At 35.8% G+C, this 19,833-nt stretch overlaps 1 protein-coding gene across 1 annotated transcript in view; it reads right to left on the reverse strand.

Moving 5' to 3' along the window:
* Positions 1–19,833, reverse strand: part of LOC150099055 (uncharacterized) — a 233,543-nt gene that overhangs the window by 182,035 nt on the left and 31,675 nt on the right. The window contains exon 3 of the mRNA XM_090405052.1: positions 13,123–13,287. Within this exon, the coding sequence (XP_090261178.1) occupies positions 13,123–13,287 (165 nt within the window). The remainder of the gene's footprint in view (positions 1–13,122; positions 13,288–19,833) is intronic.

A 19,833-nucleotide genomic window follows, 5' to 3' on the forward strand; every position in this document is an offset into this window, starting at 1 on the left:
AAATCAAATCAGTTTGTGCAGATATTTTTGTATTTTTACGTTGTGTGAATATTTTAACCGCGATTAACGATTTTTGTTCACCCGCAGCTTTCACTTGCGTGTTCGTTCTTTGAGTTTCTTTAAACTCGTCGGTTCATATTTGCAACACTGCGGATCCATTAGGCATTGCCAAAACTACTTTCAGCATGCAATGCCACGTGATTAGGCAGCATCGCTCGCATAAAAAAAAACTTCATATTTTCTTTATTAAAAGGCTAATACGATGTCTATACAATATTTGTCACCATCTGCGTCAGTGTATTGCATTCTGCTCTAACTCGACAGCAAAATAACATGCTAGATATGGATTAAGCGAGCAAGACCGAGTAAAGGTTGCATAGAACAATATTTAAAAATAGAAAGAAAAAGCAAAACGAAAAGCATTCTGTCAAGCGATTCCCCGAGTTTCAACCTGTTTTATTGTATGCATTCCTTTTATTTGACGTATGTATTCCATGGCATGTGTCTAGAGTTAAGTGTGTAATGAAGATCTTCTTGGGTGAGTGTGAGTTAACCTGCGGAATCCACATTGGTGGCGATTTTAACAGTTCTCCATGTGTTTGTCATGTGGGTAACCTTCTGATTTTCCTTAGACAGCACCAAGGTATTATGACTGTAATTTGCGTGCGATATTCTGGCAGGTTTTTCGGGGTGAAAATCTCGCGTTTCGAAGATGGCAAACCCTTCTATACCGCAGTACGAGGCTAACTCGCCTTCAGATGAAAACCTTTACAGAAGTTCTTCGCATCCTTGACGCAATTTCAATCCAGATCGTTCCAACCAAATAGTATCGTCGATGCCAACTGACGCTACCAATAAAACAATAGTTGATACGCCACTTTTTTTTTTTTTTTTGAACTGCCTTGGTCATCCATCCAAGAGCCAGAAGAGAAGAATAATGCTAAGAAAACAGCTTCATCTTTGCAATACTTCCATCTGCGTGAGAAAGAGGCTAGATGGACAGAAATTGCTCCCAACAGTTTTTGCAAGGGAGCGGCCAGAAACTTGCTGACTCATGCCAGACTGGCACGGGCAGCAGCTTTTTGCATTTAACCGTTTCAAAGTCAGACTTAACTATTGATTATTCTGTAGGTCCTGTAGGCCTCAGTGCGGGTGGCGAATGAAGCTCGAGCCACTTAAGATGTGCTGTGTTTTTGATCACCCTGACATACTTCTTAGAAATCATGAGCATGTCACTCCTCCTTCATGTTAGAAGACTGGAGGGAGGTGAAGAAAGTAAAAACCACTGATTTTTTAATTGTAAATAAATGATTAAATTTATTATATTAGTCATTCCATATAAAATTAAAATATTGCTTAATTTTTAACACAAAAAAATCTAAAAAAATTATAACGACACATCTAAATCTACATACGGCGTTTAAAAATTAAAGGCAAAAGGATCGGAAATAATGTAATAGATAAAGATGCTCTGAGGGGTGAGTCCAATCTGATTGGCACATAAGAGTCGGAGAAAAAAAATTTAAAAAAAATGTTTACCAGTTATAGGGAGCCTGTGTAGCTCAGTGGATGTGGCGTACACAACCATTCTCTGAAAACACATTATTTTGGTTGGAAGACCAAAAAATGAAGAAAAAAAAACAGAAATAATAATCATAATAATAACAATGTATGCAATATGGTCCCACAGATGTGACAAAATACACGGAAGAGACACCAGACCAGACATACTAGTAAAAATTAACAATTATTTAAAGGAAATTATCATAAACACTACACAAACTAAAAGCATAACAACACAGCAATGGAAGAAACTCGGCCTAATTGAAGAAGGAGAAGAAGAAGGAAAAATAAAACTTATACCGATAATGGAACCCCTGTAGTAAACAATAATGATAACCCACTATCTGAACAAAAAGCATAATCCCAGACAAAGGTGCTGTTAACGTAGGCTCATTCGCCACAATGAGAGGAATAATGGCAAGATATCAAATCTAATAAAAAATAAAATAAAAATAAACAAATTTTAAAATATATATATGTGTGTGTGTGTGTGTATGTATGTATATATATAAAATAATAATTAAAATAAATAAAAGTTTTTAAAAAAATAAAAAAATAATATATAGGTACGCCTATATATAAGGGATAAGAATGTTATATATATGTATATCTAATTGTGTAAGGGGGAAAAAATGGAAATGTAAATAGCAAATTACTCCTTAAGATAAGTGAGTACTATTCTAGTAATAAATATGTAGATTAAGATATATTACTACAAATATGTATATGTTCTTGTATATATATACAGACACAAGGACGGTAGAAATGTCAATTGTAAGAAATGCAGATTACATAAGTTCATAACATGATAATAACCCAAAATGTTAATAGGATATATTATCCATTTATAGACCTGTAACTAATTCTGCAATTCAGAAAACTTTGTATATAAGAAATTACAGATTTACCTCTTAAGTTAAGCAAACAATATAATGTTAAAGCAAGATGGAATTCTTTTTTGTAAAAATAAGAGTGCCTACAAAAAAATGAAATCTGCATGAGATATAGAGATACTACCAAAATATATGCATATATAAATGTAAATAAAAACATAAGCAATGTATGTATTTTAAGAATAAGATGTGCATTTAAATTAAGCTAATAAAATAGTCATCCAAAATATGTGAACAAAGATATAAAATGAAGATATATGTAAAACGAATTGTACATATGGAAAATGTCAATGCTAACATATATATATATATATAAACGAGAATAGACTGATCTGATAATGGAACTTATAAATAGACTGAAATCACTATGTAACACATACCAAAAAAAAATAACAGCTCAAACAATTCGATAGGACAAAAAGGAAAATAGAAATTGAGCATGTGATGTTGTATCTTATTTAAACAGTGATTGTAAAACAGTTGTCATAAGTATATTGTAATGAGTAAATGAAAATGCCTAATAGAATTAGCAGCCTATGTACAAATTGTAAATAGCTGTATATATATATTTATTTTAAAATGTACACAGCTGCTGTTGTTGATACAAATAAACTCAGTGGATGTGGCGTCTGCACACCACCGTGCTTAACTGCACGAAGGAAGACTTGGTTTCGAGTGTAGTCGGCGACTAGAAGAAATTTTTCTAAGCTTTTTTTCGACCGATTCCCGAGTTAGTCGATCTTTTGCACGGGCAAGCGGGTTTTTTCTCCCAGAAATTCGGGTTTTTCGTCCCGTAAACTCAAGAAAATCGACCGTAGAACCCACATTATTTCAAACATTAAATACAAGTGTTAGGGACCACGAGATGGCAGCACTTGTTGAGCCGTCTCTCTTTACTGCGTGCCGCTTAATTAGTGATAGCGTTGGCCCAGCTATCTCTGATGGGGTAATCTCCAAAAGTTAGATAGGGCTAAAAACGGCCTCGCCTACTCCCTATATACGGGAATAAAAAGGCGTTAGCTAATTTTTTTTTTTTTTCCAGTTATATCGAATGGCTTCCCCCACAATTGGAAGATCATTATTCGGGGAAAAGGGGGGGAAAATCGCTACATAGATTTCTGTATATTTATCTCCGAATCGCTCAAGTACAGTCATTTGGTTCCCAAAACGTTATTTGATTTGATTTTTATTCACGTATAAGTGTCAATTTGGACCAGATTATTCTGGTTGTACTCGCAGATTTTTTAAAATTTATTTCCATGTTCTGTATCGCGTATTAATAATGATATAAACAGAGAAATTATGTGCGCAATTTATTCAAAGCATATCATAATTAAATAACATACGTTGAAAAATATGGCCATCAAACCAGAACAAAGCGAGGCAGTGTTTATATTCCTCTAAGGAAACGCTTAAATTCGAAGAAGACTTCCAGTTAACACGAAGTAGAATATCTAAATTTGGAGCTCTTTACTTCAAAAACTAAGCTTGTTTCGAGTCATTTGCAAAGGAAAGAAAGACAAAAAGAAAAAAATTAAAATTCGTAACCAACTCCCCCACACACACACACGATTACTCGGGAAGTAGCTTAAAAACTGTTGCTATCTTAATTGATAAAGTACAGAATTAATACGTTTTATTGCAATTTCAAAAAGTAATGAATATGTGAAATTACTTAACAGAATTCCAGAAAACGGAATTGAAACTACGCACCGAATAAAAAAGAAATAACAAAGAAGTAGTAATAAAAAAGGACGCAAGAAAATATTGCACGAGGAAATTGCAAAAATGCGCCCATTAAAAGGAACGGATACAGCAGATTTTGAATAAACTATTGAAAGAGAGAGGAAAATAGAAGAGAAATAATGCAAAAATTACACTGTATGTTTAAACTGAATGTTTTTCTCGAAATGGTTATGAACACAACATTTGTTGAATGATGGGCAAATAAAAATAGATAAAGCAGACGATTTTATGTGCGCGTGTTTGGAAACAGAATTAGATACAATTTGCGAATGCGCAGTAGATAGCGCGAGACGGCTAAAGAAAAGTATTTTGTTGAATATGGAGATTTCCGTGTGATGAACCCAATACTACAAAATCTATACAGCTGAAACTAATATGCAAAGATATCTGCATCAAGAATTAAAGATTCGCGTGTTTTCGTTATTACATTTCTTTTATTAACGATTTAATGATTTTCATTATTGATGATCTCCTTAAACGTAATGGTAGCGTAGGACCGTGCTGTTTCGCATGGAAGCATCAACAGCAACTTATATCTTTATAATTCATTTATAAGAGGCAGCACTCGGGATCAGCGCTATACTCATTTTCAATGTGTGCTACTGAAAACAGTAACACTTTCTAGCTTAATTAATCACAAAAAACATTAATATTTTAATATATTTTAAATTCTTTTTACATGTATAACTCAGCCATATTGTTGTTCCATCTGCTTTATGATAATCTAGATAGCATTTTGAAATATCTGCCTTTATTGGAGGATTAACTGTGAACTTGATAATCGCATTGCTTTTTTTATGATCGGACTACTAAATATCTTAACGTTCCTAACAACCATCGCCTAAAACTAATATTCTGCCACGTCTGTAGATACGAATGTCCAGTGTAATTACTTCAAATGTCGTTTACTTTTTTTTTTTTTTTTTTTTTTAAGGCCGCTTATACTATTCCGGGAAATTCTGATCCAGTAAAGAGAATGGAGTGCAGCAATATGTCTGCAGTACTTTCGATAGCTTTCTCGCACGTTCCAATGAAGAAAAACGTACTACATCTTCAGGGCTTAACAGAGTGTAAAGAATGCAAAATCGATACATCAAAATCTCCGCACATACTAAAGTTTGCTTAGTCAAAGGCCTTTCGCAACGCTGTGAGCTGTCAAAGACCAACAGGGAATGTAAAATATTTTAAAAAAGTCTAAGAGTGTAGAAATGGCGTTTCGAAATCAGACTTTTCTTGAAGAAAACAGCTAAAAACATTTATCCGGCACAAACAAATCTAACATTACGACGTACAAATTAACTTATTTAGTTCTGGTTGGCTAAATAAGCAGTTATTTAGGTTTAAAAAAAAATCAATAAAATAGCATTTAATTCTTGAAGAATTATGTCAAAAAATGTTATGAATTTCTTCAAAATATTGTGATTTAATAAAAAAAATCTATAGATATTGTAAGATTCATAAATATCTTGTTTTATAAGTTTTACAGAAGCGCACATTTAATACGAGTGTAAAGGCTACACCATCTGTTTTTAGCCTTCTAGTTAGTTATTCACGTGTGACGTCATTGGACGACGTATAATCACTCTCGTACTTCATTTGATTTTGGGAATGAAGTCTTATGTTAGAAGAAATGGTGGGGTTGCAGATGTCCTACACAGAGAAGATTAAAAGCGGGATTCGAACCCGCTGCCTCTTGGATGGAGAGTGGATACGCTAACCACTCGGCCAACCCGGCTGGCTTTTGAAGATCAAAGCGCTAATACTAGGCAGCAGAAAATGGCTACCTGAAATAAAATATCCAAAGCTTCAAAGGAGGTGGAGGTATTAAAATACTCAAATGCAAAATGAGGAGGAGGAAGGTAGTCTGAAGTTCATCACTGTTATTTAATCTTTTTATCTTACATAATCATTAGTTACTTTATAAGACTATTCCACATAACTCAATTAAGACAAAATGCTAGCCTCAGTTGCTAACCGTAATTCATTACAATCTCCATCAAAAGAAAGTGGGTTCGAATTCCACCGTAACAGTATTGAATGTCTTTAGGCTACTTTCATCGCCCGATATGACACCACCATCCTGCTTATTGGAGGACAGAAATGGGCACAGAATGATTAAGTTTAAATTATTACTGGTGTTCCGTAGTTGTCCAAAGTGGTCTATTATTTATAAGGGTTTCAATATTGTCACATATCGGTCTTTTTCTAACTGCATCGCTCCACGCGGATATTGCACTTCCTCGGGTTATTTTCTATGCAATTTGGCATTAAACGACTATCATGCTGGCTTTCTCTCTTTCTCAGGGTGATTATCCCACCTCAAATTAATGCTACTCACACATCCCTGAATGCGTCAAGTTCCTTCCTAATATCTTACTTTGACTGTGGTTCCGCCACTGAAATCATCTGTTTATTCCCTTTTCCCCCCCTGAAAACTCTCATATCTGTCTATAATCAATTGGTTATTTCTAACCCAACTCTTAAATCCTTAAATTTGGCACTCTCTCCCTCCCACTCTCCACCTTAAAAGAGGAAAGTTCCAAAACACGTTGCAGAGGAGGTTTTTTAAGCCTAATCTTGAAGCCCATAAAGTAGTGATGATAACTAGAAATGTCTGTGGAAAGAAGTCTATCAAAGAAACGTGGGACTTGAATCGTTCTCCATCAGAAGCAGTTGTGCACCTGTCATACAAGGCGAACGAACTGGTAATTTACGTAGTGTAGATTAATGTTTCTTTATGCATCATAACTGGAAGAATGAGATCAATAAGTTGATTAAAATGTTTTTTTTTTTTCATGAGAACTCCACTGCATCTTTTCGCCTGTAGAACCGAAGAAAAGGTTCTCACATTACTAGTACATTAGCAATGTGGGAACCCTGCAGAGACTTGCATGGAACTGTTTTCACTACTTCCAATAATAAGTATGGTAGTGTGTGATACCGAGCGATGCAGCTGATTTACCATCTAAGAGAAAGAATTCCTCAACACCGCCGCTGCAAAACAGAAGTCAAACTCACAGCCTGTAGGAGAGTGAAGACTCATCCACGCTCCCCACCAGGATGAAATGTCGTTCTAGTGAGGTGCAGATTTTTTTTTTAATTCTAATTAAATTCATATGTACTTGAATTTTTGATTTCTGTGTGGGGGATACTCCTAATTGACACGGCAGAAATAAATTAAAACTCAAGTAGGAATTGAAGACTGCTTCTCCTCTACACTTTCATCCCAATAGATCCAACTTTTTTCTTTTTTTTTTTTAAGTAAAAGCTCAGTCAGCAATGGGTGTGTGCAATCTCAGATATTTCCTACATCCTTACTGATCGCGCGAATTACAAACACGGACTGCTGCTCTCGTGAAGGGAAAAAAAAAAAAAAAAAAATCTAGGGAGTCTTTCCGGCTGTCTTTTCATCAACGGCGCGCTCCCTGCGCACTATTTTGCAATGCCAACTGTCTCTATATCTTGACATTATTATTAAAGTGGAGAACCGCCCCATCACGCGGAAATACATCAACGACAACATCCAAATTGAGAAAGGTGTCTTTGATGCGCGCGATCTGTCTAGAACAGCCTCACAAACAAATCGATGAAAGATTCCAACAAGTTCCTATTTTTCTTTTAACGCTTAACGTAAGGGCTCACACTTAAATTAAGTCCACCGGGAGAATAAAATAAAGAAAAAAAAAACAGACTCGGATTAAGATAGACGAAAGTTTAAGTATTCAGACATTTCTTTTTTATTCTACTTTAGTAAAGCAGTCGAAGTTAGCCTCATACAACTCTTTCAGGACTGTTCAACAATAAAGAGGATTAAGATGAGCTTACCTGAAAGGAGACTGTCTTTAATTGAAATTTCTTTGTCGTATATCATCGGCTGTAATATAATCCCTAGTTGTATCCTACAGTACATCAAGTTATTTTAAAATACAGACGACACAATGAAGTGCAAGTGAATAAATTAGGTGTGACACGCGCCCAACAATGAATCAATCGAGATATTTTCTAGAAAATGGAAAGTGTAAAAAATTGAGAATTAAAAGATTAAGGACTGCCTACAATCGTAGTTAACCCTCACTTTTCCGTATGAGAAGCAGCAAAGGCCACGGACAATGAAAAAATAAATAAAAGGCAATCTGGGTTTGCAGTTTAACGGTATTATCTGATTCGTTGTGAGATGTGCACCAGCTTAAAAGGCTCTTTGCATAGAAAGGGAGGTTCACTTTCGCAAACAATTTTCTTAGGCGAAATCTTCAATTAAAAAGTGTGAGCTAGTAAACACATCACTAAGTGAGATGTATATCCAACTGACTGTTCAATATGCTCATGCCTTTTAAGGGATTTTTTAAATTTATTATTTGTACTCTGCTCACATGTGAATACAATATTAGTCGGAAATTAAACTTTTGAAAAGAGGGCCAAAAGGCTTCACTTCGGCAATGCAAATTTACTCAAACTAAGTGGATATTGAATCCAACATGACGAGACCTCAAAAAGGTCGAAACCGGTCTGGGTAGTGACCTCCCCCATAATGTATAACATCGTACATCTCCTAGGAGATGTGTTTTACATTATGGGAAAATACTAAGGACTGTGATCGGATCTTGCTCCACCTTTACTACGAGTTGCCCTATCAAGAAAGGTTGGCATACGCTTGTATCCGCCGAAACTTTTATAGTCTATCTATATTCGGCATGAAACTCTTTTAGTTTCTATATTCGGCTATGAAATAATGTTGGATTCAATATCCACTTAATTTTAATAAACTTCTTCTTCTTCTTGAGTATTCTGCAATTGAGCAGGTTCTTCTTTTAGTAACAGAAACTTTCCTTCCACCCTCTTCTATTCTGAACCTTCTCTTTCAAGGTTGTGTACCTGTCTCCATTCAGCATGTCATCTAGCATCGTTTTCCTTACTCTTCCTCTGGGTCGTTTTCCGTCTAGTTTTACTTCGCTGGCATCTCTGATGATTCCATTCCCTCTCAGAATATGTCCGATCCAGTTTCCCTTTCTTCTTTTTATCCTCCTTAACAGACTTCTTTTTTTCTTCTACTCTTTTTTAAGACCTCTTCATTAGTTATTTTATCTGTCCATTTGATTTTTTCCATCCTTCTCCAAATCCACATCTCAAAGCTTTCCAAAATCTCAATTTCTTCTTTCTTCAATGTCCAAGTTTCAGCTGCATAGAGGGCAATTATAATTAAGTGAAAATTAAACTACCTACAGTACTTCCTGCGCTTTGAATCAATTTTGAAATGGATCTTTTTTTTTTTTTTTTTTTTTTTTTTTTTTTTTTTTTTTTACAGAATTGGGCCTTTCCAACTAAAACTACATCCGCATACACAGTTCTTATTTGTGAAGAACTGGGTTCATATCCCGTCTACGACGTTGACTTTTCTAAGACTTTTTAATTAGTTTCATATGAAAATGGCTGAACGACAGAAGCCAATGACGCATGGCTGGTCGTGGGCCCTAAAGGCTTACAGATAAATGAATAGTAAAGTTATTAATATCGGTTGGAATTTTGTCAAAGAAAATGGCTCTGTTGAAGTCAAAATTCAATTGAGTTAAATTCTAGAGATATCCTAAATACCAGATTTTATTGAGCCATAGGGGAGAGTTATTAATTCGTATATTTTCAAAATCTTTTGCGAAATTTTTCCCCTGCAAAAATTGGCAAAACGATGGTTACGAAAACTGAGATGGCCCGCTAAATTCTTAGGAATTGCACATTTGTAGGAAATAACCCATGCAGCTAGCGCTAATAACAAATAAAAAAATCAGGCATACCAGAACTAACTATTAGAGTGTACAATTGTTTTATATTTGCACAAATCTTGACCTAGCTGTACATCGTTTTGTACATTTTTTCTAGTATTTCAATCCATTAAAAATAAGTCTCGATGAGAAAACTTTGTCCGTTATGTGATTCAGAATAGATTGGTCCGAACTCGGTATCGTTCAAAATAAAAAGAATGTTCTGGAAGTAAAATTATGGAATAAGTCGAATGTTTCAGTTCTAGAATATCTTTTGGAAAATGCTACGCACTGAACTGTCAGGAAAAACAAAAACTGCCGGCGGCTAAAAGAAAAAGAATCACCATCTTCGGGAATGGGTAATTTACATTCTTCTAGATCAAGAAATGATGTTATGTTCGTGGATTTTGTTTCTTGCTTGAAGTCATTCCGATTCTATGTTTTCGTCTGTCACCTCCTTGCCATCATTTCCATTGTTTTAAATTGTCGGGTGGGGGTAAATTTGGGAAACGAAACACCCTCCAATGAAAGATTTCAGCATTCGCCTTTTATGGAACTACCTTATAGCTTTAGGCGAGGTTTTAGAATCGTATTTTAAAAAGGAATTCGAGTATTATAGAAATGGAATTCGGTAACATTTCGTGATGTCTTCTCGTTGGCGTGACACACGTGTATGCAGAATAATTTTAAATTTGAAACTTTATTTAGTATTAAAAATAATCGAAGTATGTACTTTATGCCGGCAATTTTAGAAGGCCTTGCTGTGGAGAATTTTTTTTTTTCCCGAGCAGTATTTTATGTTATCTGCCACAGTTTACATTGGATAAAAATAATGGCACAGTATACGAATAAAAAATATAAATTTGATTCGAGTGTCGAATCAAATTTAGTGTCGAAAAATAGCGCAAAATGCAATATTGCAGGAGTATTTTAACACTCAAAAAAAAAAGCACACGATATGAAGAATATTCTAATAGTGTAGATAGCATTCTTGGAAGATACGTACATAAAGATGTTAACCACTATGTTTGAACTAAAATAGCAACCTAAGAGCATCGCACCTAACATAACTCTTGACTCTAAGAAAGGATTACTTTGTAGCAACGAATCGGTCTATCTAGACAGTCTGTTTATATACACAGTCTGTTTTCATGGGATAGGAAAATCCGAATCTGGCCAAAGCCCGGTGAATGCTACAAGAAGCAACACTACGCTGCACTGTCCAACTAAACACGATAGTGAAAGGATGATGAGATTGGGGATTTGTGGTATGGGATCTATTAGTTTATCGATGCTCTCATGAACAGAGAGGTGAATCTCCACATTTCAGATGACGCTGACTTTGTGAAATTCTATGAAAAAAGATGATACTACATACCAGTTAGACAAAATCTACTGGGACTTGGTTACATCATTAGCAGAATCGGAGACATCCCTTGGTGAAGAATGGGGGAGACTTCATTTCCAATGAAACTTGTCATAATTGAAAAGTTTATCACGCAGGCTACATGTTGCGATAGTGGACTGCCTACACCTTATTGAAAAGGACAATATTTTGTTCTTTATCTTTTAATAAGTCCTCTCAACAAGTTTTATCCTCTTGTCTGGGAAATTTGGCGAAACATTTAAATTGATCGAATAATTTTGTAGTGTGTCTTTAATCCTAAACCTAGTCATCATACTGTGCGTGCTTTCTTACCTAATTAAACCTCACCAATTGATGGTAATATACTTGGTAAACGGTTATTACAAATACAGTATGAATTTCATCTGCAAAAGGTGGAAAACCTATCGCACATTGCCATACATGGACTAAGGTTAGATAATCGGGAAGTGAAATTTATCTAGCATCTAACATTCACAAATATTTTGTAGACGTGATTCTAGTAAGAAAATAAACTACTAGACAAATAATATATATAATTGAAAAATATAAATACAGCGTTAATGTACATAGACATATACCAGAGTTCGTTCATACGATATTTATGTTCGAAGAATTAAAGCCTACTCATATCATGGACATGTAAAGTTTTAAGGATACTCTCCTAAATATTTAATCACACATTGACAAGACGTAAGAAAGGATATAGAAAAAAAAACGTTAATGGAGGCTACATCCATTTACGATGTTCACAACTCACGGCTCAAATGGATGACACCGTATGTTCTGAATATTCAATTTCTACTTCAGTTAAACTGTCAGGGAAAATTGCAATATACGTACGTAGAAGTCGTAACGAAGTATCATGAGAATGTCTTTCAGGTTTGGTGGGTGTCTAAGATTAACTACGCCTGGATAGCTTATTTGCAGGTAGACTGTTTACAGACAGTATAACGTAGGTGGTTGGAAAGGGAGAGTATTCTGAAGCTTGCTATCAAATAGTATCTGATACTGCTGTTGTTAAAGTGATTTCTTTTAATACATTTGTAAGCGTTAAGTACTACCATAACGTTACCATTACCACTCACTGTGACGTCTAGCCTTTGAAATAAATCTTCATCACACTAACGCAACAAAACAGATCTTTAACCTTTCAAGAAAATTGACAACTTTAATAACAATAATAAATACGGTGTCAAATTAAACGGTAACAGATATATCGACAAGCCTAAAAGTACTCCCACATAGCAACCACTGTAAACAGCCCACGTTGTTGCAAATTATATATATATTTTTTGTCTCTGCGAACAGATGAGCAACCTCGATATCCAATCCTGAACAAACAATCAAGGCCGAGCTATACTAATACCTTCTAACTGTACTGACACTTCTGTTTGAGTGGTCTTTGGGTGACCTTCATTGGTAATGACTGTGTTCTATATCTGCAATATACAATTTAGGACGGGGGGGGGAGGTTCCTGTGGAAAACTACTGTTGATGTAGTTTCAAGTTTTTGTACGCGTCGTAGATTAAACAGTTGTGTCAACATTAATCGTGTAGATTTCTTTTTTATGATAATCTAATAATAATAATTATTATAATTATATATATCAAGGGTTATTCTAATATGAAATACAATACAAAATCGAAATAAATGCTAATTAAATTATAACATTCGACACAACGGTGTTGATTAATCTTAACCTGTTGAGTCCCCGACAGAAACCGCACTTCTCTGAATGAATAAATAGCGAACAAGAATAATAAGGGTTTTGTAACTTACCTTTACAGCTGGGCACACTGGCATTCCATCGAGTGCCATCGCAGTACAATGTGGGAGAACCGCTCAATCGATACCCAGGATGACAACTGAACACCAAAACGGCACCTGCATTCTTTGCTGTCATTTTTCCATTCTGTGGATCTTCCATATTGGGACATCCGTCAGCTGCAGAAAATCATATAAATTGAGATTCTTCCTAACAGTTAATAAAATTCATATTAGCGTGAATTTAATCATGAAAAACCATCATAACATCCTTTAAATATACGTTGGTGTGACTGCACACGTTTTTTAGATGCCATATCATAAAAATAATAAAATTATTTCAGTCTTTATGTCCACATTATATACGAGAGAAACGCACCCAAAGAAGCATTGGATAATTACACACACATGGCATCTAAAGCAGATTAATCACTTATGTAAATAAATTTATAATTATATATACATTTCGGTTAGATTAGATATAAATCAAAAATGCAATTAAGGAAGGTAATTTTACCACATAAATTGAAAAGATGATTTTTATGTACGATTTATAATATTGGGGTGAATGCAATTCAAACACAAAACCATCTCCTTCCTATTCTTGTGCTTTATCTCGATAAAGTACCAAAGATGAGTGGTTGGAATATTTGGAAAACATTCTTTTGAATTCAATTAGAAAGAATTTCATAAACGTGAGTATTCATAAATGAATAAATAAATATTCAGTTATAAATGACCCACGAACTTAGGATTATTAATTTTTGTACAGTTCGCCAATTATTGTTCTCTCTCTCTCTCTCTTCCATTCAAGGATGACTGAATCCCTTGGTTGCAGTTTTACAGGCATTATAATACAGTCTGCCTCCGCTGCATCGCCTCCTACACGTGTAAGGGTATAATGTTTAGGGATCCGTATATTCGAGCAGGCTGGTTTCCTTGTGATGAGAAACTCGAGTTTATGGCAGCAAATACTTGCCGTATCGAGAGGCGAAATATAAAAGTTTTTAAGACGGGATTCGAACTCAGATCATTCCAACCAAAGAGAGCACTGTCGACTGAGTTACGAGGAATACCTGTTTTCCATTTATTTAAAGACAATCATGTGCACGTCTTCAGATAGCATAAATCATAATAAAGATTTAAAAGCGGGGTGCTTAAGGGTCAAAGCTGTATAACTGAGAGGAGACCTCCACATAGCCTTTAAAGGAATGCGGAGAACCGACCAGGGCTTCTCACCTAATGTCCAATCCTCACCTTCTCGTGGTGCACCCTGTTGGGTATCTACCTGGATACCGAACGTACGAGGATGGGCTGGCAATTTGGGATTTAGCGCCGAACAAATCGTATTCTTATTGGCTTAAACCAATATATACAAAATGATGGTACAACATGACAAATTTTCATGCCGGCTGGGGCGTCGCCCGGTTAAACAAGGCCTCCATAGTATTCGCCAGGGAACCAGGGCGAACAGCAAAAAGTCAGCTACTGGAACAAATCTAAAAGCACACCCCAACTCAACATCGCCTGAGTTAAAGATCGGTACTATCAACATAAGAAGCCTGAATGGCAAAGAAATGGAGCTAGTGGAGGAATTAAATAAGTACCAGATCGACATAATAGGGGTGACTGAAACAAAAAAGACAAAAACTGATGAGATCTTTCTGAGCAATAAATACAAAATGTTATATTCATGCAATGACAATCAAGGAAAATAAGAAGTAGCATAGTATTTAACACAAAATACGAGCCTAATCTTCTTGAATGGCAGGCAGTCTCAAGTAGAGTGATGTGGGCAAATATCAGAATGAGGAATTGGACAATGAGACTTATTTGTGCCTATGGCAACACAGAAGGTTCTACTAAGGTAGAAGTGAAGGAATTTTTTGATACTTTAGAAAAAGCAACTGACACAATGAAAAAGGAAAAGTTGGTCCTTGTTGGGGATCTAAATAGCAGAGTAAGAAATGATTGTCAGACATACAAAAATATTTTGGGAAAATTTGGAGAAAAGAGCAAAACTAATAATAATGGCAAATACCTGTTAGATTTCTGCTCAGGACATGGACTGATTATTACTAACACCATGTTCCAACATAAAAATATGCACAAATTCACATGGAGAGAAGAGGCAAAGAATACGAAAAGTCTCATTGACTATGTTATTGTTGATAGTGATGTTTTCTCCCTGGTGCAGGACACCAGTGTACAGAGGATTTGAAATTGGAAGTGATCACTATTTAGTCTTGAGCAGGAGAAAACTGAATTTCATATTGAAAATAACAACATGTAAGAAAGTTTTAAAGCGAATAAAAGTTGAGCAGCTCTCAGATGTGAACTGTAGACTAAAATACACAAAGCTTATTGAAGAAAAAAAATGAAAGATTTTGAGAACAGGAACCAAACCTTGGAGATTCAGTGGCAATCCTCGAAGAAAACCCGGATTGATTCAGCCAGTGAGGCATGTAGTGAGGTTATCAGCAAGGATAGAAAAATCAGAACTCCATGGTGGACACAAGAAGTAAAAGATGCAGTGAAGGAAAAGAAGGAAGCATATCAAAAGTTCCTGGCAAATAAGTCAGCTTGTGCTCTTAGAGAAATAGAGGGGGGGGCACAAGTAAAAGAAATGTCCCACCGTTTCAACGCTCTGGCAGACGTCGCACGGTCTTGAATTGTATCGGGACATAACCAGTTTCACAGGTAGCTGACCATAGGCTATTTGCCATGCCATGCCAGAAATAGCTGGGGACAGCCATTTCAGATATTTTGAAATAGCATTACCATGTTAGTTTCTATATTTGGCGTATCACATCTGGAAAGTTGAAACAACTCCCAATATCTTCCTTGTGGCTTTAATTTTAGGATTTCCATCCCTTCGGTTTTAAATTTTTTAAGCTGTTGGCATAATGGATAATACCATTCTGGCACAACCTCTGCGCTGGGATCAGCATGTCCTGTGGTCCCGAAGTAGGGAAGAAAATGTCCTAGGAAGTATTTAATTAGGGCTCCTGAAATATGGTTAGATTTTAAGGCCTTACCTATGGTCACCGTTTCTTATTCGGCTAAGAAACAATATGGGATGTAATATCCCTTAACTTAAATAAGTTAATGTCGCCGAATTGAAGCTTTGGCTCTTCACATAATTAGTAATTTATTACGACACCTTCTTGGCAATTCTCTTAGAAGGGATGTAAGTTCTGTTCGCTACAAACTTGGTATTAACTAGGTCTGCCTACTCACTGATGAGACCTCAATAAAGGTTGAAACCGGTGGGGGCTATTATGAGTTCGCTCTCTTAAGGTTTTTGCCTTAAGGGAGCAATTTGAGTCTCCGGGGAAATTGTTCTCCGGCACGGCCCGCTGAGGGGTTTTGTCAGTGAATGCTTTTCTTCGGAATTTGAGTGGTTCTTCTCGGGTGGTGGCGTGTGGGTGGAAGGCCATCACCGAGTGGAGCCAACGCTGAGATGGACGGTCTTTTGCCCACGATGGAGTGGCCTAGGGATCGTCCGAATTTTTAGAGATGGCTTTACTTTTTCATAAGGTTGAAACCAGTCTGGGTAGTGACCTTCTCTCATAATGTAGAACAGTAATACAACTCCTAGGAGCAAAGTTCACATTATGGGTAAATATCAAGAATAGTGATTGGAGCTTGCTCCACCCTTACTATGAGTTGCCTCAGTGCAAACTGAGGCAATTCATAGTAAGGGTGGAGCAAGCTCCAAATGGGTCCGGTGTTGCACTATCCAGGTATTTGCTTACGCTTGGAATCGCCGAACTTTTATAGTTTCTACTATATTCGGCATGAAACTCTTTGAGTTTCTTATTCGGCTAAGAAACAATATGGGATGTAATATTCCTTAACCTAAATACGTTCATGTCGCCGAATTGAAGCCTTTGGCTCTTCATAAGTCTTTTTTTTTTTTTTTTTTCACGTGAAAGTGAATTTGCCAGTCTTGTGCAGAACAGGCAGTTTTAGTTCCTGAAATATCGAGTTCCCCCCCCCCCCCCCGTACCATCCAAAAAGAAAAGAGGCCAAAGAATACACGCACTAACAGCCATAATACCCAATAAATGTCTGTAGAATAGAAGAAAAAAACTGAGTCCGATAAAAGTTAAGGATAAGTTTTTTCCCCATGCCAGTTGTAGAATCTTTCGGAGGAAAAAAGTTATTGGAGTAACAACGCACGACGATCAGGTGTTGCGTTGATAGACATATTGAAAAAAAAGCTTCCTCCCCTCCCGAAATCTCTGGTGTCTAGAATCGACGAGGATGCTGTCGACAAGTAGGTCAAACTGGTGCACTCAGCACAGAAGATGGAATCCGTGAACGTTAAGAAGAAGAAGGATTTTATTTTACTTTTGTTTATATTTATTTTTATAGACATCCGGGGGGGGGGGGAAGCGAATAGTTGCATCAGATGGAGACCGAGGGAATGACGTTCAAAATATGGGATAATTCTAAAACTATCTCTGATACCCCAGAATGAAGAAAGTTGTCCAAATCTAGCACTTACTGACGCAAGAAGAGGTAATCACCTGAGAAAACGCATTCCAATCTTACGCGATTTAATTCCTTTTCATTATAGTACAATACCGGGATAACCACTGAAAGTTAGGCGATGCATGCAAGCAAGCATATTTTCTTTGTCTTTTCTTGGTTAGTAAATTCCAACTTTTATCCATCTAAACTGAAAGCTTAGTAAAATGCAAAAAGTATATCTCCCGAAATAACCTACAAAAAAATTCTAACAGCTATACAATTTAGAACGCTGAATTAATTCCATTGTGAAATCATCCTTTCTGGTGGTCAAAAGTAGCTGCAGGATTTAAAAAAAAAAAAAAAAAAAAAATTAAATCGTCAGCCACTATTCCCCTTTTCTTATCCGGCAGCAGAAATATTACGAATCCCAAGCCAAATGTTTTTCGTTATATTTTACGATAAATGTTTTTCTTAAATTAAAAACACTATAAAATATTCCTAACTCAGACTCATCGGAATACAGAAATACTTGTAATGAAGTTGAAATGGCGATGTCATTTTGTTTATTTCATAATAACAACGTCAAATGGTTTCCATTGCTACATACAACCACGTGCTTTGATGTGGTAACATAACGACTGAAATAATCTAACGTACTGGTTTCTACACGCACATAATATGAGTGATTTTTTTTATAAATTTATCTTGAAGAAATAAAACGTCCTGATAGAATTGGACCTAAAATTTATTTTTGTATTTCCTCAACAAGGCGAGTAGGGTTTACTTCCAACTAACAAAAAAAAAAAAAAACATTTCACAGATTAACAACAAAACGAAGGAAATTTGATATATTAATTCAATCTGAACGACTGATAAAATTTACGAAAATGTACGTTGTTGGACAATTGATTCAGACTATGAATAAAAACAGAAATCCCCACTGAAATGTTAAACAATTCCATTCGTATTTGCTTCAAATATATCACGTGTATCAGTTATGGCGGGAACAGTAGTTATCTTTTCCTGCTTCAGTTAGCAAATGTTTCCTTCCATCTTTGTTCTCGATGCATGCGATTCATCGCTTTGTAACAAATCCTGCTTACTCGGTATCGCATTCGTGTGCGAATCTGCTTATCTCACTGGAATTGTGTAAATATCTGACGATAGCTTGCATTCACTTGGTGCAACTGCGCTGACCTGAACATTGTCGTTTCACTACAGCTACTTGACAATGTTAATATCGCGGCGGAGTTCGTTTAATTTTAACTAAATGGAATTCCCTCACGTGTCTCTTCAGATGTATCTCTGACATTTCATTGTGTTCTTAAACCGATATGAATCTACAGTAATTACATCAAAGGAGTCGCTACTTTGTCATTTGCCGAGTACAACGTCCAACGTTGTTTTCCGTACAATATTATGTCATTCTTTCTTTTAAAAGTATTCTTACAGATCAGCTTTTATTGGAGAAAACTTAATTTAAACTTAGCCAACTCGTACTAAAAAGGTCGGGGATTAAATGAATCAAAAATGGTGAAATAAAAAATATAATGAAAAAAAAACGGCCAACATTCACTTTCGTTGAAGCGTATAATTCATTGCACGAGTTGGGAGTTAAGGGATTGTTCTTTCAAGATAAACGAACAACGCAACACTAAATTTCTAAATATAACAAAGAGGGGAAGTAGGAAATCCGGTGATAACAAGAACTGACAGAATAATACTTGAACGATGAAACCTTCTTAATAATAAAACAATAAGTTACAAAAAAGGATAAACATGAAATACCAGTTAATATACTGCCAATGGGGAGCTTGATTTGTTCTTTAATTTGTTGGATTCAACTCCTCCTTCACCCTGCTTATTAATTTTCCTGTAGAGAAAATTAATAAGCAGGGTGGAGGAGGGAATGCAATCCTGTGAACAAGCTGGATTTAGTAAGAATTACAATCCTTTGGACCATATTCACACATTAAGACAGCTCATTGAAAAAACATCGAATACAATAAATATATCTGGCCTATACAGACTACGAAAATGCATTTGATTCAGTTAAAACATCTGCAACACTAAAAGCTGTTGAAACCCCAGGGAACTGAGAAACCATATATTGAAACACTAAAACATATTTACAATAATGCAACTTCTGTAATTAAATTATATAAACAGTAAAAAGTTTCCAATACAAAAAGGCATCCGACAAGGCGACACCATATCTCCCAAACTATTTACAGCTACATTAGAAGT

Source organism: Typopeltis vanoorti, chromosome 15, assembly GCF_054136105.1.
Source record: "Typopeltis vanoorti isolate ZY-2024b chromosome 15, IOZ_Tvanoo_1.0, whole genome shotgun sequence".
Classification (NCBI taxonomy): domain Eukaryota; kingdom Metazoa; phylum Arthropoda; class Arachnida; order Uropygi; family Thelyphonidae; genus Typopeltis; species Typopeltis vanoorti.